This window comes from Manacus candei, unplaced genomic scaffold (genome assembly GCF_025592945.1).
Source record: "Manacus candei isolate 608988 ecotype Guabito, Panama unplaced genomic scaffold, ASM2559294v1 h1tg000043l, whole genome shotgun sequence".
Lineage (NCBI taxonomy): Eukaryota > Metazoa > Chordata > Aves > Passeriformes > Pipridae > Manacus > Manacus candei.
This window is the reverse complement of record NW_026138091.1, coordinates 16,486,078-16,510,376: the sequence shown is the minus strand read 5'-3', so window position 1 is coordinate 16,510,376 and position 24,299 is coordinate 16,486,078. Positions and strand designations below refer to the sequence as shown.

Here is a 24,299-nt window from a genome sequence, read left to right as displayed (position 1 = left end):
TAACTTCTGAGATAGTGAAATTTTCCCTTGCCTGTGAATCCCACTGGGTATTGGCAGAGAAAGAAAGCAGCTTTTGTTCTTTTTCATTCATTCTTGAAGAACTGAAATTGTAGCACTGTATTCCAAGCAATGCTATATGAAATGTGAGGTAAACATATACAGGTATTCTTCCCAAGAATGCCAAGGCAGTGGAAGGATTAAAAAAAAAGATTTATTTCAGATGCAAGGACCACTTTTTTACAATGTTGTATGCATCAGGGCCTCCGGGGCACAGGGAATGCCCCACCTCCTCCAATGCTTTTTGTGTCTTCTCTCTCTTCTCTCCCACCCTCTCTGGCCCAAGGAGGCCTTGTACCTTGTATCTCTCTGCATACCAGAGAGCAAGGCTGAGAACATCTCTTGCTATGCAGGGCAGGGAAAGCATTGAAACTGCCTTTGAGAAAGAGTTACCATTTAGGCAGAAAGCCTTCCTAGGGAGAGGAGTTCTAGCTTTCTGTTACAAATTCTTCCGGAAATGTATCTATTTCTACAGAACCAAGTGCCATTCTTGATTTCTTGCTTTGTTCCTTCTGAAGTGATCTGAACAAAATGAGCAGGCGAAAAAGAGGAGGAGGACTAGAGTGTCTTGTGTGTGACAGTAGTATTCCCATTTTTCTGGCCGGTACTGTCAGATTGACAAGCTGGGATTGCTCTTGGCTCAAGCCTGGGAAAGATTGGAGTCAAGCTGAGAGCACTCTCTTCTGTTCCAGTGCCTCACCTTGTCCAGTTTTAAAAAGTAGAGGGTTTCTCCAACGCCACACTTGTCTATGCTTGAAAACATTACCAGCCTGGTCAGAGTTGAGCACTTTGGTACTTACCTGAGGTCTGAGTGCAGGAGGGGAAGGCATCGTTTCCACTGTCCATCTCCAGAGAGTAGCTTGGTGTGGTAGGTGTTACCAGAGCACGTGTAGCTGGTGATCAAATGCTACATGGGGCCTGCCTGGCAGAACCTGCTGTATTCAACTGTTGTGTCTCTACATGCTCATCTGTCTGTATGCATTTTACCATAGGCATGCATTTTGGCATGGTGTGAGTAGTCAGAGTCCAGGCTGGAACCAGCAGTTGCTTCTTCTGGGGTGGGTGCCCTTACTGGTCTCCAGCTCCTTCCCCCTCCTTGTGTGTATGTATCTACACAGCTGAATCCTGAATCTGTTTTACCTAATGGAGTCACTTAAAATGGAGAAATAAGATAGTACAATCTGACCAGGAACCCAGTGAGACTGAACATTACAATCATCTCACTGGAGAAGAGGTTTGAATTTTAATCCTCTGAGATGGAAACGGCTTTTGTGTCTTTGGGTAAGTGTTTGAGCTGTGAGCCTCTACTCTGTTTTTAAAAGGCAGTGCTTAGGTGTCCAGCTTCTGGGAAGGTGCAGTGTAACAACTGTCAAGGAAGATCTTTCCTGGTAGTTCTACAAAAGAAATGTTGTCTCTTGGTGACTTCAGTGATGTTAGTGTGAGGATGCTTTGGATAGTGTTTCTGTGGCACCCCTGTACAGTGGAAAGTGATAGTAAATGCCAAATTCTGGAGCTGTAGGCTGCAGAGAGGTGACCTAAACTCTGCACACAACAGGACTGCAGCAAACTGGAGTCTCTTTCTGAATGTTACTCAAACGAGTTGGATATTGCCTGTAGCTGTGTCAGCTGTTGTGCATAGCCATATTCTGCTGGAAAGGAAGGAAAAGGAACTGGCTATGTAAGGGACGTACCATGAAGTGTCTGTGTGTGAAAAAACTCTTTATCATGTGAAAAGGGGAGATTTTCTCGACCCTTAGTGTGGGGAGATTTCCTTAACCCTCAGTGATTTGTTTATCTGTCAGCACCCCAGGAAAGCCGAGACCCTTGTGCCCAACCTTGTCCTGTTATGGAGACCCATCACCGAACAGTCCTGCTGGATCGGAGGGCAATTCGACTGCCCATTTCAGGGGGCTCAGCCAACAGCGTAAGGGAGACCCCTCAGTGGGTCTTCCCAGTTTATTCAAGTGTCTTACTCACTGCCAGCAACTGCCAGCATCTGTGAAGGACTCACTCGAACAGTTTGCAGAACAACACTCTTTATTAATACAGAATTGTGATAGGTTAAGGTTCAAGGATCGCTGGTGATAGTATCTGACTGCAGAGATGCTTTTAAAGCAATACACAAACAAGCTCTAATCCCAGTAAAAGTATGCAGTATGTATAGAGTGCAGTTCTTACCCAACAGGCTCCCTACAGGTTCAGCCCATCAACTGATCCCATCAGTTATGACGGAGTCTTCCCTAACTGTTCCTGCATTCTCAGCTTTCTTTTGTTGCTTTAGGTTTAGGTGAAACTTGAGTGACTTTAGTCCTAAATACCTTTGTTACTGGTTGGTGTAAAATTCTCTCGCTTTGCTTTTAAAGATACAGTCAAAAAATATAGAGCACATGCCCAGGGGAGAGTGGTCATACCTTGGAGGTGGATAACTTTGGGATGGAGGTGTGTGTTAATATTATAATTAGGCTTTAATGAACCAAGTTCATCCGAGGAAAGAGATTTTGCCATAGTTGTTGGCTCAGCAGCAGGACATCTTCTGTCTTCCTTGACAGGTGCTATGTGGGTTATCAGCTGCAAAGTGCCACTGAGTTTTCTTCCCTGCAGGGATTTCCACAGAGCCTGGCCATGGTGTCTCTACTCCACTCCACCTTCCGTTCCATCTGTCTTAGCAAGTGGTTACTGTTGTGTGGGGAATCATCATGGAACATGCCAACTGCATTCCATCGAGGGAATAGCAGCTGCATTTTACCCCATAATTTCCGTACTGTTATAACTTCTGTGAGGATGTGAATATAACTCATCAGTTTCCTTTAATTTTTACCACCAACCATCTTCCCACACTCTTGAATAAAACTCACTTCTTAGTTTGTCCTCAGCAATATAACCTGCATCTTTTGGATGCAAGGCTTGACTGATGGGGAAAAGCAGAGTGGAAATGTAAGCACTCAAGCATCTCACTTCTTACTTGATTTATAGGTGCCCTGCCAGCAGTGGGAGCAGAGCAAGAGGAAGATGCTGAATCTCCCTGGGATTCTGAGGTACTTTGTGTGAAGGACACGGGTGTTCCCACTGCAGGGGGATAGGAGTAAGATCCAGAAGCACTTGAGAGCTTGCTTTTGGCTTGGGCTCTACTGTTGATAAGGCTTATTTCCTCTTTTCCTGCTTTTTCCATATGTTTGTAACTGGGGGACCCTTTAAATATTTCTGTTCTAGGTCAGCTGTTCAGTTACGATTGGGGTGAAGTTAGGTCAAGCCAACAGCTTGTGTCTCATAGCAACTGGCCTCTGAGTTCGGTTTCAAATATAATATTGAAGTAGTGAACTTCCTTGTTGCTTAAAATGCTCTGACTTTTTCCCAGAGGCTGGCAGAATTGATGCTTTTTCACCATACAGCTCTAGTCTTCTGACCTGATCAGCAGTTGCCTCTGCGGTCTACAACCTAGACAGTTACCTGCCTCTGAATAGATCCTCTCTACCTCTTGTAGTGTACTCTGGCCCTTTTTGAAAGTTATGTTCAACAGAGACACCACATATTCTGGCTGTGTTTTCCTTTTTAGTTCTTTCTATTCATGGTAATGGGCAGCGTCTATAGCTACCTCACTCTGGCTTTTCTTATGAGGAAAAATGAAGTCCTCCCATGCCTTTCTTAAAACTACAAGTCTAAAATGTTATTATTTTTAAGGTAACTGTAAGTTTTGCCTTGCTAGTCTTTGACCAGCCCAAATGACCCTTATGACTGAGAATCGTGCTGTGTTCACTCACTACTGCAGGATACATGCCTAGGGAACATCAACACAAACTTGAATGTCAGGTACAACTTCAGTGGAAATATTGGTTCACTGCAGACCTGCAGCTATTGGTTCAGTCTGCATCTTGAGTTACCACATTAATTCTCTTCTGTGGCTGTCCAGTTTGTCAGTGTGACAGAATAGTTTAGATGAGTTGCAAAGGTTTTGCCTAAGATCTGGAAACAGACACAACTGCTCTGATTTTCCAGTATACTATGTCTTGATGTGTCCTTTCCAAGGCTACAATAAAAAGTTCTTGTATCTCTAATATACTTGATGTCATGCTACACAATTTGACTTAAGCAGCAACTTTTTGTGTAGAAATGATTGAAAATGCATTTGTACCAGTTCTCATTCATGTGTTTTGGGTTACACAGGCAGATTCTCCAAGTCTGAGAAAAGTGTCATCCAGTATGTTGCTCCCAGCTGCAGAGAGACATGGAGTATGCTCCCTCATTGTTTCAGGGGAACACAACAATGGTAACTTCCTGGTGGCCTAGTGTTTGTCTGTAAGCTTTTATAGGCTGAAGTGAACTTGTATGAGTGTCTGCCTTCAAGTGCTGTCATGATGTGGATGTGAGCTATACCTGTGAAATGCTTACTGTTAATTAATGCCTTATCACAGCGCTTGCTGACCAGTTTGCAGAGGAAGTTGTTTTGCATTACGTGTGTTATTTGGACGTGTTTCTAATTTTTTTGGTTAAGTTCTTGTTGCATAGTGATGAAAGTGTATGTGGTTTAGGATTGACCCTTTCTGAACATCTAACTTTCTTGGATGATAATGCAGTGGAAGACAGCTGTGATCTGGCTAAGCATTTTTTTTTCCTCCTAGCTCAACTTTTGATAGCTTTTTATTGTACTGTACGTAGGGGCTAAAATAGGACTAAAAGTTCATGTTTTGTTGCTGAGGATTTCTGCCTGTAGTTTGTGACACTGTCTCCTGAGCATCTTGAGCAAAACATTATGAACTCCCAGGAGCTTGAAATGTAGTTGTTAAGTATTTGTTGTGGAAGTCTGCTTTGCATGATTCTACTAAGACATCAGTGTGAAAAGAGGGTAAAAGGTTATTATGGTAATCTTGCTAAGGTCTTTCCATCCTGCTAGATGACCAGGTTTAGTGAAATCAAATGATGTTTTTTAATGTTAGTTTGGATTATTTTAAAATACAAAATTTTTGCTGTGGAACCATGTTTAGTAATATTTCATGCACTTATTTCGTGAGAGGACTCAAAGATGTCTGTAAGATGACTAACATAGAGCATTTGAGAAATATAGGTGGGGCAGTAGATTCTGTGGGTTTGGAAATGATTCAGTGTTGGGCAAAATTAAAAAAAATAGTATTTGGAACTGTGGTATAAATGTAGATTACAACTAAACAACATTTGTTTCTATTGTTCCCACAACAATCTGATGAGGGCTGCCTTGCTTTTACCTTGTTACACATATATGAGGTTTCTGTGTCTGCATCCCTGCTTTCAATGGAAAGAAAAATGCTCCTCAATATTAAGCACTTGTAGAATAATCACAGTCATAATGCTGTTTTATGATCATTCATTGCAGCAGACCAGCTTTGGCTTTTGAAATAATGATTTTAGAAAACAGGATTCAGTTCCTCAAAAGAACTGTAAATATTTTGATCTTGTTCTGTTAACAAGCATGACCTTATTGCTTCACATAAATTGTCTTAGTTCTGTGATAATTATTTTTTAAATCCAAGGTGCATGATGGGAAATATGCATTGTTCTTTTCTTGTATCCTAATGCAAGTGCTGCGTGATGAGGTAAATTGAATGTTAGGTATTATAATCTTGATGAAATAATGCTTGTGACTTGTTTCTGCTTAGTTGTAGAAACCACCGATGTTGAATGGAGTAAAAGATACCCACAATTAAATAACGTTTTCCAAAACATTTTTCACCTCCAGGTTTTTTTGAGAAACCCAACAATTCACGGGTGAGTATTTTTTCATATCAGACTAACTACTTATTCTGCTCATTAAGTAGTATGTAGTTACTTTGAATTTGGTGTTTTATCATTGAATTGTCTTTCATAGCTGAAGACTTCCAAATCTGCTTTGGAAATGAATGAAACCTCTCCTAAAAACAGACAGCAGAAATCAGGTAATGTTCTCTTCAAGTGGTTTTGGATTTAGCTTCATAATTTTTTAGGAGTATTTAGTGAGGCATCTGTTTTGTGTTTGGCAGATCTATTGCAGGAATTTGGTTTAGAAGATGCTGAGGACATTGAAGGTATCGTAACAATCTGTTTGTAATGTTCTTTTATGGACAGACACATTGTACTTGCAAATTTTTTCCTGATATTAAATTAATGTTTCTACCAGGGTGTTCTGGAAGCAGGTGGTCTGCTAAAATATGCACCCATATATGTGTTTGGTCCCTCCTGTAGTCTGCCATTCAACACTAAATACCCTTCCATGACATAGGCTTCCTCCGGCATTCATGCTGTCATCTCCCCTTTTCAGGCAGTCCTGAAGTTTGCTTTCCTTCCAATTTGCATACTGTTTTTTCATATTACAAGCACTGAAGGCAGGTTGTAGCCAGGTGGGTGTTGGTCTCTTCTCCCGGGCAGCTAGCAATAGGACAAGTGAATGAAGTCTTAAGCTGCACCAGGGGAAGTTTAGGTTAGACTTCAGGAAGAAGTTCTTTATAGAGAGAGTGACTGGGCATTGGAATGGGCTGTCCAGGGAAGTGGTGGAGTCACCATCCCTGAAGATGTTTAAGAAAAGATTGAATGTGGCACTTAGTGCTGTCATCTCGTTGACAATGTGGTCATAGGTTGGACTTGATGATCTCAGAGGTCTTTTCCAATCTGGTTGATTCTTGATTCTGTGATTCTGAAAGACTGCCTTTCCATAGCTCATTTCAGGTCAGCTATTTTTCCTGTGTGTCTTTAATCATTTGTCATGTTGGTTTTTACCCATGTGTTATCTTGAAGATCAGATATTGAGAAGTCCATGTGAAAATTTCTTTCAAATGTTTATATTTGGACTTGAATTTAAGTAATTTAAATTGCTTCAGCAAAGCATCACAATTCCTGAAGCACAAATATTTCTAACTCCAGAAGGGCTAAGTGGTATCATTCACAAGTTTATTTAATAAATATGGGAAATAGGTACAGTATCTTGCACAATTAAATGTTGAATGAGATGAAATTTCCCATTCTATTTACTTTGTTGCTGACTCATAGTAATAACTTCTTAAAATCTATTTTTAGGTCAAAATTAAGTAGTGGTATTCTCATGTTTTCAGTGCAGGAAGGTAGCTGCTTTGCACTTTTATCTGGAAAAAGTAATTTTGTAAGAATTTATGAGGAGGGAAATGTCAGAAGACAGCAGAGAGGTAAAGACTAATTGGAAAGAACACTAAAAGTCATCTTTTAATGTCAGCTAGAGAACGGGCAGAGTAAAAGGTGGGGAATTTGCATCTTTTGTATGCACAGTGATTTGTGTTAGGCACAAAGCCAGATTCATTTAACCCCACTGGAGGTATCAATTAATAAAAATACATGCTGGTAATAAATGACTGGCAAAAATACCGGTTAATTTACTTGAGGGGGAGAGGGTTTAATATTTTTTTTATGGCAGGCGCTTCAGAAGCTTCAGACCAGTGTTCTACCAATATTTTAACTAAAAATTTCTCCCTATGCTAAAAGTGAAAAAATCTTAACAATTAAGAGTTATCCCTCTTTCACAGACAGTTGCCAATAATACAGAAAATAGACTCCTTAATCACTGCTCCAAGAAGAGCAGTGATTTTATTTTCAACAGCTAATGAGAGAAGTTCTTGGGTTTTTTCAGTTTATTTTTGAATTATTTTTCCAATCACTGGTAAAAGAATTACCGACACAATGAGAACTGGAATTTTGAAGATGGAATGACATTGTTGCCTTTTGTCTTTCCTGCCTTTTTCCTTTCTCTGTGCCCATTATAGAGAAATTTCAAGATTGATTAAGCCCTATGTGAAGTAAATCTTATGGGCTCCAGAGACCCTGAAATCTTATCTGAAGACTGAGATTTCAGACTCAAATAGCTGCTACTGAAGACTTTACTGATGAACAAGACTGAATAGGAGTTTGTCTTCTTTTGATTATAGCAGTCTTGCTATAATTTATGTCACTCTCTACAGTAACTTCTATGGTGCTATCGACAAATGCTCCCTGGCCACCAGCACATCTGTTCTTTGTTTTTACTCCTGATCGAAGCCTTCACCTGCACCAGCAAACAGCTTGATATTGGGGTAGCTATAAGGATGAGTCAAGTCTAAAGCTAACTCTATGATGTTGAAAACAAGAAAAAGAGGGCAGTGCCTGTGTTCCTTATAGAACATTATCCTTCAATAATTATTAATTATTGCTGTTATTATTGTCTTTAGTATTTGTCACACTGTCTGCAATCATCACAGTCATCAATACATCATCATAACAAACCTGTGAAATAAGTGCTGCCAACCCCCTAATGACTACTTTGTGTTGGGAAATACCTTGTGCTGAAATGCTCAAAAACCAAATCTACAAAAAAATCTAGGAAATTCTACCCAACAGTGACTGAGGTGGGAGGAAAAGGTTATTTCACACAGTGTAACTTGGGGTTAAAATCAACTTCTGGAGACCTATATGAATGACTGAAGAACTTGGCTTCCCAGTTCAGACATACAAGTTGAAACTCTTAAGCTTGTAATCCCCTTCAAGAAATGAAAGCTTTCAAAAGTAGTCCCCTAAAGCAGAAAATGCCAGAAATGAGATTGGCCCTGTGACTCTAATACTGTGCCCTTTATTTTGTATTTTTATGATAATATCTACCTATTTTTCTCTGTCTTGTTAATTTTTCTTGTAGGAAGGGTATTGTGTCTCTCTTTAGCAGCAAAACTTTGTGCATAGAAAGGCTGTTGCATAGAAATCATAGAGTTATGGAGCAGGACAAGAGGTGCAGAGTGATTAAAGTGAAAAGCCTCCATCTCTTGTGTTTAGATTCCACACTTGAGGTGCTGGGACTTGTTTCTTTCTGAATATTTGTTACTTAAAAGTGTTCAGTGTGCCTAGACAGAGTGACTGCTTCTGAGGGGTTTGTGACTGCCCATATTATATAGAAATTCCAAGAAAGGGAAGAGTGGAATCCAGTTTTCACCAGTATGAGTGAAATATTCAGATCACTGTTTCTCAACGTCATGCAAGGCTGTATTTCATTGAGTGTCCCATCCATGTCTCCTGCAACAATTTGAAATACTCAGTCCAGATCCATGTCTAAAGACAGATTTGTTTCATGCATAGAGTAAAGCTGGGGCCTCATAAGATTTCAAAGCTTTAATTTTTTTCATGATTTTCTGTGCACAGCATATAGGGAAATTAAAATTGCTGGAGGAACATAACTAGTTACTGTATAGCACACAGTGTGTCAGAGAAATTGAGATCACACACCTTTAAGAAACAAGATTGGTTTACTTGTGCCCATTGGTAGTGAATTCCAGCAAATTTCCTTTATACATTAAAAGGTAAAACGCCCTGGAAGAAAGCAGTTCACACAGATGCATCTTAAATCTCTATTATGGTAATTTTCTCTCTAGGAGCTCACAAATTAGAGGGGATGTGTTAGTTTGTGTTAAGATTTATCTCACTAATATGATACAAGATGCACTCTAGGTGTAAATAAGTAGAATTAGGTTATACAGTTTATCAAAATACTTGTTTTCTCACTGTAGGTGAGTACTCAGGATCTACCTTTCATATGTCATCATCAGCTGAAAAAGAAGATGTCAAGGATGCCCTTGAAAACCATGGGGTGTGGGTATGTAACACCAAATATTTTGAATTAGAGTCTGAATCAGTAAATTGTATTATACGCTAATGTAAAGAAAACTTACCAATCAATGAATAATTCTGAAGGGAAAGTCCTGTAGAAATTACAGCCCAAAGTAAAGTGGGATGCAGTCTTCTTATGGTGGGGAAAAATCCTTATAATTATGTTAGATACTTGCTGTTACACTAATTTGTTTCCAGCTGGTTTGCTTAAATTTTGTTCAGTGTTTTTCCTTTTGCATGGTGCTGAGAAACAGTGCAGTGAAATTCATTTTTTTACCTATGCAAAAGGCACATTCAAGTAAACAGGGAGATGTGTATATAATATGCTGATCTGTTTGATTAAACATGCCAGGTAAAAGAAGGATGAAATAAAAAAATTTAAATATTGTGACCTTCTTGATGCTTTCTCTGCCTCTGCAAAATACGTGCTTGTTTGGCCATGTTAGTAAGTGTTTGAGAAAGGTTTTGTTTTTTTTTTCCAGAGGGCATTCTAGAGAGAAATAAGGCACCTTGGAATTTAAAATTTCTGCATCTTGGCTGAAGAAATAGGCCTACCTTAGCCAATTCTCTGTGTGGTGAACAGTAAAAAGCTTTTCACGGTGTATTAGCTTAGCTAGCTAATACACTGCCAGACAGTAGAAAACAATGGAGAATGGAGGATGAGAAAATGTTGGCAGTTACAAAGAAAAATGGTATTAAAGCAATAAAACATGAAAAAATAAATTGCTTTCTAACAAAGGCCACCAGTTACAGAAAGCAGGCAGGCTTGAAGATAAAAGTAACCCTAATGTCCAGTCAAGTCTAATCTAGAAAAACTGTTGTCTCTAAAGTAAGTCCTTCTGTTTTTAAGAAAAAGATGATTCAGTGACCTTTAATTTAGTATCCCTTGCTTTGTATTATAAAAATTGTTTCAAAAATATCTTGATTCTATTATTTCTGTTATGTGATAGGATGAGTTTGCAACAGAAATTACTTAGATTAACTGTAACTTCTTTTTTTCTTGGTAATCTTTTTGTCTGTACCTGTTTATTAAGGATAAGTATATTTTAGAAACTACCAACTTGATAGAAAAAAGAGCACATGAAAATCAAATTGACAAAGCAGAAATTTCACATCAGGAAGCCCTAGCAGAAAATGAGGAATCGTACAGTGCTGATAAGGAGTTAAGTCTGAAACCTTGGGAAGAAAGATATGAAAAACTGTGGATTGAAAAGGAGAAAAGGGAATTGAAAACAAATTTTAAAAACATTACAGCAGAGCTGAAGCAGTTGTTTGGTGAAAATGAAACTGGGAAAACTGCTTCCCATGTGAAAGAAATACCAGAAGATGGCTTTGGTGAAAAACTGAAGAGTTCTCGCATTATTTCCTCTCCTGTGACAGAATCAATTAGTAAGTTAGAAAGCAAAGGTGAATTTGGAGATATTAAACTTATGCTAGATGGAAAAGTACCCCAAATGAAAATTGTAATTCCGAGTCTTGGTATCCTTCCTGATGAAAATAGCTTAAAGGCAAATATGGAAGATACCCGGAATAGAGATGAAGATGGCACTAACAATATGGATAACAGAAAGGTGTCTCTGGCAAAAGGAGAGAAAAAGAGAATGCCTGCTATGGAAACAGAAGAGAATGATAATGCAAGTAGTGAAAACGCAGAGGAAGGTTCTACTTACTCCCTGAGTCATAGCTTAAAATCAAGTATTTTGGGTGAGATTTCTAATACTCTTCCTAAAATAAGAGCTGTTTCTACAAGTGATGAAAATGCAGTTTTTGTAACAGAAAGGAAACTTGAAAAATACTCTGGATTTAATGATGATGTTCCCAGGGACTGCCTTATCAACAATAATAATATGGGAGAAACAGAAATTGAAAGTCTTTTTGCAAATGCTCAGCAATCTTTTGGCATGCTGGAAAGGAATCTTGATGAAGAACTAAAACAAGATATGGAAAGATTTAAGAGTAAGGTAGGAATGCTGCAAATAGTATTCCTGGCTTTGGAGAAAGAGAAGGTACAGCTGCAAAAAGAGGTAGTTCACCTGCTACTCCTTATTCTTTAGGCTTTTTCTATATCAATGGTCCTGTTCACTTTAGCTATTCATCATTAAGTGAAGATGCTTTGTGCCAATTGATTGTGGTTTTAATGGCAATACGATGCTTATGAATAAAGAGAGCAGCAGAGAGTTGCCCTTTTCACCCTTTTACCCCTTTTTGGAAAACACAGAATATGTTATTTTTCCAGTTTAACAGTAGGTGGCACTCAATTCCAGTGTAAGTAGTTAACATTTAATTAACATAAAAAGAACTGCACACAATTAAATCAGTTCTGATTCTGACACAGAGAATGAAAATAGCTTCTGAACAGGGTCTTGACCAATCTTTTCATTTGCTGTGATTTCTGCATGATGTGTCTTCATTGCCCTTCAGTAAAATTCCCGTTTGCTGTGAAACTATTTCTGCTTGTGGGTTTGGAATCTTCTCCCCTGCCACACTACCCATTCCCTATGGAGCAAGCAGTAACTGAGCACACTTCCACTTGATTTTTTTTTCTGTTTTTACAACTAACATTGTGCAGTCCTTCTAACTCTTTAATCCATCAGTAATGCTTTCACTTCTTTGTTGTTCATGTTTTAAGATACACGATTGTTTTCTTTCTAAGGACTATACTTCTGTTCTATCATAGAATCATGGGTGAATTCGAAATACTTTCAATGGCAATACATTTTGTAATGTAATTTTGTGAAAATACTTCTCTATATTATTTCTTTTTTCATTTTATGCTTTTTCAGAGATAAACACTGAATTATTCAGTCTTGGATATTGTGTTTCTCTTTTCTGGAAATACTGAGAAATACATGAAACTTGCCTTTCTTTTTGTAGGTTGAGAAGGAAAAAAGCAAACAAAGATGTTTGAAAATGCAGAAGGTGGCAAAACAGGAAGATGTTGCTGAATTAAGTACACTGCCAGGCAACATTACTAATAAGGAAATGAAAGAAAAGCTTACTCTAAGAAAGAATGACTGTCTGAAAATGGAGAATGAAAACAGTACAGAAGAAAAGGACAAAAAGAATTTTTCACCTGAGGAGAGGTCAAAATTGATTAAAATGCCACTGAAAGGGTAAACTGAAATACGATCCCTAATGCTTATTTGTAGCATTACTCAAGTATCTGTTAGGTTTTCTAATACTGTACTAGTTGAAGTAGTGTCCTTAGTACTGAAAGCCATACTGAGTAGGCCACTGCATCACAAACATTGAAGAAAAATAATTTAAAAAAAACTTCGAAACCTAAGCACATAATGAAGGTTCAAATTTATTGCCTGCTTAAAAAAAAATAAAACGAAAAAAAAAGAGAAACCACATTCCTGTGAACTTCCTTATAATGTTGAGGCAAAATGAGTCTTCAAAATGAGAGTCAAACACTGAAAAAAAACAGTTATTTTTGTAGGAAACAACTATCCAGAAAAGCCAAGTAGGAGCTTGCAGTTTATTTTGCTGTCTCCCTTTTCCAAGTGATTTTAAGTGATCTGTATGCAGGTGGTGTTTTCAATAATTTCGGGTGCTCTTTGTCAGGAAAAGGGAAAAGATATTACCAAACCAATCTCAAAAATTTGAAGGAAGCACAGATATTTTTAGGTAATACTAAGCAGGAGTGTTTTCCTGTCTGTGCTTCAAAAGAATCTCTGCTCTTGATACTTCTTTTAATAGGGATATAAGATATATTTCAGCTTTCCTGAATCTAGTTCAGGTTGTACATTTCTGCCTCATTCCTTTGGGAAGGTTTTTAAATACTTTTAAATACTTACAATCTTTAGGGTTAAGTCTGTGTTTTATTGGAGATATTTTTTTGTCTCACTTGTTTCTGGACATCATCTTAAGTATGGCTGTTTCACAGAAATATTTTCTGTAAAATTACTCAACTAGTGTTTTTTTTTTCTTTCTGTTTAATGCAGTGAATTTGCCCTGAATCCCAAAGTTGCAAAGAAGAATAAAAGACAGACTTTGAAGCAGACAGCTAATCAGCAGATGAGCTCTTCCAGTGGGAATCATTTTCAAACACTGGATGATAGCACTTTCAGTGAAACATCTCAAGATGAAGAAAGGTACTGAATATAAGAAGTGTTATAAATAAAACTTACTTAATGATAAAAATTGACCTAAAGCTGAAGGAAGTTTTTTGTAAACATGATATGTACAATGGTTCTTGTTCTTTTATGTGACAACATGACCTGAAGCCTTTTGTGTTCCAAAACACTTATCTTTTGCTCAGAGTGCTTAGAACATCCTAGCCAAGTTAATTGTAAGGTCAGTGGGCACAAATGTGAATAATTACCTGAATGTGTGCGTACATAAACATAGAAATATTTTATATTTTTAAAAAGGGAGAGGAGAGACTTATAAAAAAGTGAAATTGCTGTTTCATTGCAGGCATCTTAGGGTTTATTTTTTGTTTTGTTGTTTTTTCTTCAGTTGTATGTCCTCCTGACTTCTTACCTACCTCAAACTTACTTGTATAGGAGGCAAAATGAGAGACAGAAGTTGCTGACAGGGTACAAGCACTATTCAGCAATAGCTAAAACAGTGGTGTGTTGTCGACACTGTTTTGGTCAGGTATCTAACACACAGCGTTGTGTGGGCTGCTATGAAGAAAATTAACCCCATCCCGAGTACACTAGAGAATCCAAAATTATGGTCATTTGACCTGTAAGCAAAAAGAGTCTCAATACTGAGGAGAGCTAAACCTCTGGTATTAAACAGGGAATGCACATAACTGTGTCTGTCTGTGTATCTGTAGCTGTACAATTCCTTTCACTTTGAGTGAAGTGCAGAGAACAGTTTTTTCAAGTATTTGCTTAATATCTTGTGGAAAAAAATAGTCTTCCAATAGCAACAGTGATAGACAAATTTTTTTTCCAGTATTCAACTACATCTAACAAAATTTTTATATTAAATTTTACTTTAATTCCTTTCTGAAATTAGGTTTTCAGAGCAACTTTGATATTGTTCATAATGCAAGATAAACCTGCCAGAACTGAAATACATTTCTATTTTCCAGACCTGCAGCAAAAACAGGAAGTGAAAAGAACAAGGTACTGTAAATTAGTTTCTTAATAAATAGTTTTACCAGCTTTTAATCACTTAGATGGGATGAACCAGATGCACAAATTGCTGCTAGTATGTACCTTTACCATATATGAGCTAATTTTATGAACTGTGAATGAGAGAATGAGTCATGCATGCATTTGTAAGGATCTGCAATACTATATAGCTGTATACAGAAAGTACTGTTTGTAGGTCGGCATGGATGTAACTGATGACCTTGATTTAACTCACTCATCTGACACAGCTTCAGAGGATGTCGCATTACCAACATCCACGTACAAAGAGGCTGTACTGCTGTTAGAGCAGCTTAGTGTGGATCATACAGGTATGTTGAAAGTCGCTTTTTCTTCAGATGTTACATGTTTCTCTTTTAAAACATGGTTTCTTTGCATGCCTTCCTAGATATTTTAATTTCATATTTCTGTCTAATGTTTCTTTATGGGTAGAGAATTGTCTCAAAGGATTTGAAATTATGTCACCTTAACCTGAGATGTCTGCCTGCATTGTCAGTACACTTGCTTTACTTTATCATCAGTTCTCTGTCTGGTCAGAGCTGAAGAAGCAGATTCTTGCAAAGTATAGTTGAGCTTCTCCTAATACATTCATTACCTGGGAAGACAATGCCATTATTTGAAACATCCCTCTCTTCCTTCTTCTTCCTTCAGCTTTATATGCTGAGCGTGATGCCATAGGATCTGGGGTATCTTTTTGGTCAGTTGTGGTCAGCTGTCCTGGCTGTGTCCCCTCCCAACAACTTGTGCACCCCCAGCCTCCTCGCTGACTGGGTGGTAGGAGAAGCAGAAAAACCTTGGCTCTGTGTAAGCCCTGCTCAGCAATAAGAAAACAATCTCTGTATTATCAACACTGTGTTCAGCACGAATCCAGAACACACCCCATCCCACTGTGAAGAAAATTAACTCTGTCCCAGCCTAAACCGGCATACTCCACAAATAGTGCAGCAAAATAATGGCTTTACTTAAGCACGCACACACACCCCCACACACACCCGCATATATATATAAATTGTCATAAGAAGAACTAACCTTGGCTAAGGGACAAACTTCTGTGCAGCTGCTCTCTCACTGCCTCTCCTCAATAGGACAAAATAGAATGAAAAAGCCAGAAGAGCAATACAAAAGGCAGTACTGTCACTTACCAGTTACTGTCACAAAACAGACTCCACTTGGGAAAACTTAATATGTTACAGTTTAAAATAAATTTGGACTGTGAGAAACAAAGCCAAAAAAATTAAAGATTCCTTCCACCTCATTCTTCACTGACCTTCACTGTTGTTTGCGTTGTTCCCCCCTTTTCCTTTACCTGTGTGGTGGTTTTGCCCTCTCCTAAATATATTTTTCCCTGAGGTGCCACCAGCATGACTGAGAGGCTCAACTGTGCCCTGCAGTGGGTCCATTGGAACTGTCTCTGCCTGGCACAAGGCAACCCCTGGCCTCTTCTCACAGAGACCTCTGCAGTACCTGCAGTCTTCCCACTACCAAACCTTTACCACTTATGCCTAATTAAATAATTTACACATTAGAAAGTATTTGTGCATATGTGCAGCTTTATCTTTCTATCTCAAAATAGGTTCTGCTATTTTATTGAAAATTCAAAACATACTTCTTAAATATGAACAAATAATAGAACATGAAAAAAATCGATATACAGCTGTCTGTAAAGAAGTAAGAAAATTGGAAAGTGAGAAGGAAGAATCACAGTTAATAGCAGAAGAGACTCAAGATTTAAAATCTATATTGGCTCATCAAGAAGTGGAATGGAAAAGTGATATCCAAAGCCTTAAGTATGTATCCTTGTGTCCTGAAAACATGTTATCTCATCAGTGTTAATGTGCCAGAAGGTGCTGATGATGCATGTGATAGGATAAGAAGTTTATAGTCTTTTGAGTTTGGGTTTCTTTTAATCTCTTGGGCAAGTTATGCTATAACTGACATAATGTCAGGGGGAAAAAAAGCCTGAATATTAGCTCCATCTAAAATCTTCTGCAAGTTGTTTTCAGGGTTTTTTTTAACAACAAGAGAAAAGAACAAGAGAGTTTGTATGGGAAAATGAAATTTATAAGAGAGAGGATTTATATAAATTTTGTATGTCAGTGTCTTTGCAGCTTCTGTTGGTGTATAATATTAGGAATTCAGGTAAGTCCACAGAGTGCAACAGGAGATTGAAGTAAGTGATTATCCACCCTTACTCAGCACTTGCTGAACTGCATCTAGAGCCCTGGGTCCAATTTTGGGCCTTGTAGTACAAGAGGGATCTTAACTGATATGTGTGCATTCAGCAGAGAGCTACCAAGCTGGTCAGGGAGCAGGAACAGCAGCCCTGTGAGGAGAGGCTGACGGAACTGAGCTTTGAGGCATTGCGCTTTCTGGTATATGGAAGACAAAGCCAGTCCTAGGTTTGCCTGGATTTGACTCCAGCAGTTTGTCAGGGTTTAAGCCCAGATGGCAACCAAGCCCCACTCAGCCACTCACTCCCCCACTAGTGGGATCAGGAAGAGAATCAGAAGGGTATAAGTGAGGAAACTCATGGGTTGAGATATAGACAATTTAATAGGGAAAGCAAAAGCCATGCACACAAGCAAAGCAAAACAAGGAATCCCTGCATTGCTTCCTATGGGCAGGCAGGTGTTCAGCAATCCCCAGGAAAGCAGAGATCCATCACACATAGTGACTTGGGAAGACAAACACCATCACTCTGAATATCCCCCTGCTTCTTCCTTCTTCTGCCTGCTGTATATGCTGATGCCATACAGTATGGGATATCCCAGCCAAAGCCAGCACATTCTCAAATATGTATCAATTACAAATAACTAATATTTTTGTTCTAAATAAATTATCAAAGCGATGTTAACTTTACAATTATAAAAGCTGTATTTTTTCTTTTGTGAAATTACCCTAAAATATGTAAAGCTTTTTCCTTGCAATATAAACCACTGAAATACAAATGTTACTGTCAATCTTCTGAATAATTTATTAATGGCTGCTGATACTTGTTTTGCAGAATTTTTAAAGCAGATTTTCAATTGCCAGCTCTTTCTTTATGTTATTTTTTTTCCTTGTTGACTGTTGCAAGGGATATGAGAAAAACATACTAAAATTAATTGTGAAACACAAAACTGTTTTTTTGTTTGGATACTGTGGACGCACCGTGGACCATTTCTTCCCATGTTGGTGTTTGTTGCTGATTGTTTCAGTTAATAAAGAAGTTGATATTCCCCAAGGCTTTCAGTATGAATTACCTTCAAAATTAAATTGCTGATGTTTCTCCCAGATGTAGATCCATCAAGGTTCAAAACTACTTTTAAACTCATTAAATTTAAACCCTGTGCATTTCTAAATATATTTTTGAACACTGACCTCATTCTGGAGTAAAGAGAAACTGCTTGCTCTTTCTGTGGTCAGCAGTTGTTTTAGACTTAGAAAAGGCTTGTTATAAAATTGTTGGGTCTGTCAGAGAGATAAGTAATGTGCTGCTTCATCAGCATGACTTGCAATCACTGAATCCATAACATGCAGGCAATGCTCAGCATATTAAGAAAAGGTATATTAATCATATTAATCAAAATTTTATGATGCTTCGATCTGAAAAGACAATAAACTCCTTTTGAATGAAGTGTCTCTAATGTGAAAATGACTTCTTTAAAAATTACAGAAATTTGCGTACCATTGTATATTTACCTATGTAAACTTACTTACAAAGGATAAAACACTCCGTGGTTTATTTCCATATCTTATCAAACTGATACCATGGATAATGGAATGAAGTTAGAATTCTTTAAAAAGTTAAAAATTATAGTAAAAATATAAAGTCTGACAATATTTAACATTTTTATGGTTTGTCTCTACAAATTCATCATGTGGAATATCTACTTTTTATATCAATTCTTTAATTTCTCAACTACTCTGTTAAATCCCAGATTTACTTTGAAACAAGAAGAGGAAAAGAGGGTCAGAGTAGAAGCACTCTATGAGAAAACAAGAGAAAAACTCAGAAGGCAAGAAGAGCAATATTGTAAAGAGATGGAGGAGAAACGGCAACTTGAGTTACAATCAAGAAATTTAGAAATGGAGTTAATGACACTGAGAAAGCTCTTGAAACAGGTATATTAAATAATCAGTTAAACATTTGTCTTCTTATTTCCTGCTTCTTTTTTATTGGTGTTGTGTTTCAATATGCCTAAAGAAGAAGGTACTTAGTTCATGGACAAGGCATTGGGTAACTGTTGCCAAATTTTGAGAACAGTTGGTTTCCAAGAAGTCTATTGTTTTTTTTTCTCATTTGTATTTCAGGTACAGCCAAACTTTGTATTATTTTTCTAAATTCCTACCAAACATTCTGTATTTTTTCTTAATTTTTCAGAAGAAAATGAAAATTTATAGATGGATTATTATAATTGTGGGGAAGCAAAAATACTTACAAAAATAAAATGGAGAATGGGAAGATATTGCTAGCTCTGATTTTTCTCAAGAAGCAAATAGTTTAACTGTATTATTGTAGGTCGAAGAAGAGCGTGATGAAACACAGAGACAGCTTTCTCAGGAAAAGAGTGCCAGAGCCCTGCAAGAAGGCATTTTGAACAACCACCTTTGGAGACAAAAGGAACTAGAAGAAGAGACAAGAAGAACTATAGGAAAAAATTCAGATGTAAGTAGACTTTTCCCCTAATTAATTAAATTTCATCATGTTCATTCTCAAGTCATATAAATTTTTCTGCTGCTTGATTGATTATTTACAGTTTCCCAGTGTAACTTAACTTTGCAAATACATCTTCCATTTTAATCCCTTATGTCTTTAAAAGTTCTGGAAAGCAGCATCATCCTGTAGGTACTGCAATTGCATGTGCAAGTAGAAAACTACCAGAAAGCACTATTTACGCCATTTTTAACTGTCATGTTTTTCTTTTCCCAGACATTTTATCATCACTTTTTAAGATTTCTAGCAGTGAAACACATAGCTACCTACATTCAGGTTGACCAGGAAGAAAGCTGTTTGACATTCACTCTCTGTTCCCATTATTTGTTTTTTTAATTACTTACTCCTTATCAAAGGCACTTTAAGTGTGCCTTTCTCTTCCACCTCCCCATACCAAAATTTTATGAAGGAAGATAAGCAATGAATTAAACTCTCTGTACTAGTTAGAATAATTGAAGGAGAAAAAGTAGTCCTGAACACTGTCTTAAAATCTGAATTTACTAAGCAGGTGGAGTTCTTGGAAGAATTACTTGGCTGTGCTGCCCAATTAACGTAGGATGGATATGTTTATGTGGGAAAAAAGTTATGTAATAAACAAGCAATATACAAGACTCTTGCATTCCAGGGATGGTTCAGTTGTATAGCTAACTTTCAGTAAAGCTAAAGAAAAAGTGTTAAAAAGATATTGAAGAAGGAAAACACCCTCTTTAGCCTTGTTTTTACCAGATTGGTAACACAGGTAAATTAAACTTAAAGGGAATATTTCAGAGGCATGAATACACATATCATTTTAGAAGCTTTATACCTGAAGGTATACTTGAGGTATTTTAAATAATTTTATTTAATTGCTGATTTAAGCTAAAAAAAATCATTGTATATTTGGGATGTTTATTTATGGGTATGTTACACTTCTCATTCTGTGCATGCATCGTACATGTCCATGGGTTCATAAAGTAGCTTATATATTTCCTGAAATTTTACTCTTATCTTTGAAGTCATGCTTCACAATTAGAAATGTTAAAATGCAGTTCAATGCTGAAGTGTTTCTGTAGATTTATTTCCCAGCTGGCTATTTATTCATGTTCCCTGTCATTCAGGAATCCGACACTGAGAGAGAAAAGGATCTGTTGTACAAAAATCAGTTACTGCAAGAGGAGATTGCTGTGCTAAGACTAGAACTTGATCAAATAAGACTTAGGCACCAGGAGGAAGAAGGAAAATATTTAGAGGAAAATGAGACCTTGAAAGAAAAAAATGAAGATCTCAAAAAGGAACTTAAACTGAATGAAGAAGCCTTAACGCAAACAGTTTTTCAGTACAATGGACAGCTGAACTTACTAAAGACAGAATCTGCAATGCTAACTTCCAAACTTGAGCAAACAAAAGAAAGCAAAGACAGACTAGAGACAGAAATTGAATCATTTCGTTCCCGCCTGAACGCTACTGTTCAAGAACTCGAACGTCATCAGTCATCCAAAAGTGATGTCGAGCGCACGTTTCAGAGAGAACGAGATGAATGGCTTCGCTTGCAAGACAAGCTGCATCATGACCTCTCTGATGTGCGAGAAACCAACAAGAACTTGTCTCAGCAGCTGAGTAAAGCTGAAAGCAAAGCTAATGGTCTAGAAAATGAACTGCACCAGTTGAAACAAATACTCAGAGAAAAAATATTGCTTTTAGAAATGACACAAAAAGAATTAAGTCAAGCCCAGTGTCAGGCAAAGGAGTACGATCATGCTCGACAACTCGAGAAAGATCAAGTAAGCAAACTTACAATAAAGCAGGAATCCATGCAGGAGCGATTGGCCCAGCTCCAGAGTGAAAACCTTTTGCTCCGTCAGCAACTGGAAGATGTGCAGAACAAGGGAATCATCAAAGAAAAAGTAGTGAATGATGTACAGGATCGGTTTAATGATATTTTCAACAAACTCAGAGCTGATACTGAAAAGCAAGTTTACCTGGTAGAAGAAAGAAACAAGGAATTAAATGCCAAGTGTACCGATTTAAGAGAACAAGTCTTCAAGTATGAGACTGACAAAATAGAGAGAGAGGTAAAATCGAGGCTTGAAAAGAACAAGTTTGTCAGTTCTTGAAATTAATTTGTGTTTCTAAAGTGTACCAGATATAAGCTATATGCGTGGGTCCAGATAATGCTGATTTGTTTCAGTTTGTTGTGTTTCTCTTGAAATTGTGGAAGGTTTTGGCAAATGGGATCTGAGCAGAAAACAGAAAAAAGGTATCCAAATCTAAGCTTTGATCAAAAAAGGTGATTTTTCTCTAGAAATTTTTCATCTTTTCCTTAATCCGTTTTTTGTCCTATAGAATGGTTTTATATATTTGATGGGTTTTATAAGGATTGCACTGATGACACAAATAATAGTGGTATAAAAGGAAGAACCATCCAATATATGAGAGTTGAGAAATGAAGATGCAGATAAGTGAAGTGATATGGAATCGATTTATATTAAGTTCAGAGGAAAAAACCTCTTCTCCGCAAATTGCTGTCAAAATTGAAGAGTATTATAGTGTTCAGGTGTTAATTTATGTATGTTCTGAGGGTTCATACCTTTGAGTTCAATCCAAAGACAGGTTCAATTGAGTAATCAACTAAGTCATAATATTTTTCATGTTCTTACCACTTTATTCATACTCATTTAACTGTTTCATTAGGGCATGATCAGACAGCTGCAGCAGGAGCTTGCTGATGCTCTTAAAAAGCAGTCTATGTCAGAAGCTTCACTTGAAGTTACTACACGCTACCGCAGTGACCTGGAGGAAGACAAACTGCGCTTGCAGAACGAATTGGAAAAGGTTAAAACCAAGGTACACAATGTCTGTAATTATATTAATAAATCTGAGGGTGGCTATTGAAAGTAGGAGTGGATGTTTTCCTAAAAATCTAGGAAAAAAATCAACAGGATAGATTTCATGATGTGTGATTCAATTGCACTGTTCTATAAACTTGGTGTCCATGTCTTTGACATGAGGACATTATGTCCTTACTTGAACGGAAATTTGTATTTGCTAAGGTGCTTTGCACAATAAATTGATGTGTTTATAGCTTATAGTCACTATAGGAGAAGAATGAACTTTTTAATTCATATTTTCACAGAGGAGGAATCAAGAGGGTACAAAGAGCATCCTAAGTCACTGAAAGGGTCAGAGGCACAGTGTCAGTGCTTAGAGCCGTGCTGTAGGAAAGCAGTGGAGGGATGGGAGAGGCTGCTGTAAAAGAGGACTTGTGTTCATTGGGTAGTAGAAGTGAAACTTTGAAGGTACTTGAATTGATTCCAGTTCTTTGAGCAGAGGGTATGCACACATACATGCAGCACCTGAGTTCTTCAGCAGCAGCTGGCTCCTCTATGTAAAAGCTCCCCTGACAACTGTGGATTCTTACCGTGATTTTACAGCTGCGGGAGGAGGAAGAAAAGCATCTTCAGTCTGAGCATTGCGTTCGTGACTTGAAGACTGCCTTGGATGATAAGGAAAGAGAAGCAATAACTTCTTCCCAGAAACTGCAGGACCTCCTGTTGGCATCTTCCGAGACTAATACCACTCTAAAACAACTGGAAGAACACGTGCAACAGTAAGAGAGTAACCCAGTGAAGTGAGGCGTCTGTCGCTTTGGGGGATTGGGTGGAAACAACAGGATAGATAGCCTTGTTGCATCATTGTTGCTCTGGTGGATTTTCATAGTAAGACCTGTATTTGTTTTTAAGCCTTGAAATTGAAAACACCAGATTGGAAGCCACTGTCCAGCAACAAAGCAATAGGATTGAAGCCCTTCAGAGAGACCTGCAAGCCTCTGCCTCAGTAAGCTGGTCATAAATTTCCCTTTTTGTGACTCTTGAGCCTAGTTGCCTATTTCTGTGGGGAAACTGTAAGATGAAGTTTTGGTGGAGAGCCTAGGGGAACTTATATGCTGCATTCTCCTGAATAGAGGTTGCTTGGAAAGCAGCCTGTGCCACTCCCCAGCTTCCTGGTTTTGTGTTTTCGCATGAGACTATAGCAAGTCAAACTTAACACTCCAAAAGATAAGGATTTGCAAGTAATACACTGGTGTAACTATTGTCCGCTTTATACGTATCATACATCAGATGCTGCTTCAGTTACTTGTTGCAGTGTGTTTCATTTAAAGTATTCATCAAGTTGTGGAAATTCCGCAGGGTATATTGATGCCAAGGCCTTTGTGTCAGAGGCCTGGCTGGCATCATAAAACTGGAACAAAAATTATACTTCCCAGAGCTTTTTCTGTGCAGAATTGCTTTTCCTTTGGTCACTTGCTGCATGTGTGTTTTCATGAAACAGTGAAGAGGAATTCCTGTGGTACTTGCAGAACTGAGTGTGAGCCCTGGAATTTCCCACTGCTTCTACACAGTTGTTAATTTTAGGTCTGATAAAGTGCTTACATCTGTGGCCTGTATGAAGCGATTTTTTTTTCGTATTGTAACCAGTGAACTAGGGTTCTGGTTACAGCTGTAGTTGTCAATTAGAGCTGAAGAATTTTTGAGAAACACTACATGTGAAAGTTGAACTTTCTGATGTACTGATACTGTCAAGAGAAGTAGAAAGGCATTTACAATACTCATTGTTCCCCTTTAGTTAATAGGACATGATTTTCAAGTGTACGGGGCGATGAGAAAAGCTACTCCGGCCCATTTTCACTGAAGATCCTTAATATCCACCATGGTCTTGTCTCTCTCTCCCTGCTACAAATGGCAGAGGTGATGATTGCTAACAGTATGACAGTGGCATCAAACTAAGGCCATTTTGATCATTGGTGCTGAGTGTAAATAGTATAGGAATAAAGAAGTGAAGAGGTTTATGTGGTATTTATT

The 24,299-nt window shown here is 37.9% G+C and overlaps 1 protein-coding gene across 9 annotated transcripts in view; it reads left to right on the top strand.

The window, feature by feature from the left end:
- The window catches only part of ANKRD26 (ankyrin repeat domain containing 26), a 52,888-nt gene that overhangs the window by 15,089 nt on the left and 13,500 nt on the right, over window positions 1–24,299 (top strand). For 6 of the 9 annotated variants that reach the window (XM_051795347.1, XM_051795345.1, XM_051795344.1 and 3 more), the window contains 18 exons: window positions 3,031–3,092; window positions 4,219–4,321; window positions 5,765–5,793; window positions 5,894–5,960; window positions 6,045–6,089; window positions 9,555–9,640; window positions 10,689–11,678; window positions 12,529–12,767; window positions 13,602–13,751; window positions 14,705–14,738; window positions 14,944–15,076; window positions 16,339–16,552; window positions 18,686–18,869; window positions 19,267–19,413; window positions 20,559–21,512; window positions 22,132–22,284; window positions 22,872–23,047; window positions 23,181–23,274. In XM_051795347.1, coding sequence (XP_051651307.1) covers window positions 3,031–3,092; window positions 4,219–4,321; window positions 5,765–5,793; window positions 5,894–5,960; window positions 6,045–6,089; window positions 9,555–9,640; window positions 10,689–11,678; window positions 12,529–12,767; window positions 13,602–13,751; window positions 14,705–14,738; window positions 14,944–15,076; window positions 16,339–16,552; window positions 18,686–18,869; window positions 19,267–19,413; window positions 20,559–21,512; window positions 22,132–22,284; window positions 22,872–23,047; window positions 23,181–23,274 — 3,860 coding nt within the window. The remainder of the gene's footprint in view (window positions 1–3,030; window positions 3,093–4,218; window positions 4,322–5,764; window positions 5,794–5,893; window positions 5,961–6,044; window positions 6,090–9,554; window positions 9,641–10,688; window positions 11,679–12,528; window positions 12,768–13,601; window positions 13,752–14,704; window positions 14,739–14,943; window positions 15,077–16,338; window positions 16,553–18,685; window positions 18,870–19,266; window positions 19,414–20,558; window positions 21,513–22,131; window positions 22,285–22,871; window positions 23,048–23,180; window positions 23,275–24,299) is intronic. The other 3 variants (XM_051795346.1, XM_051795342.1, XM_051795348.1) reach the window with 3 other exon arrangements.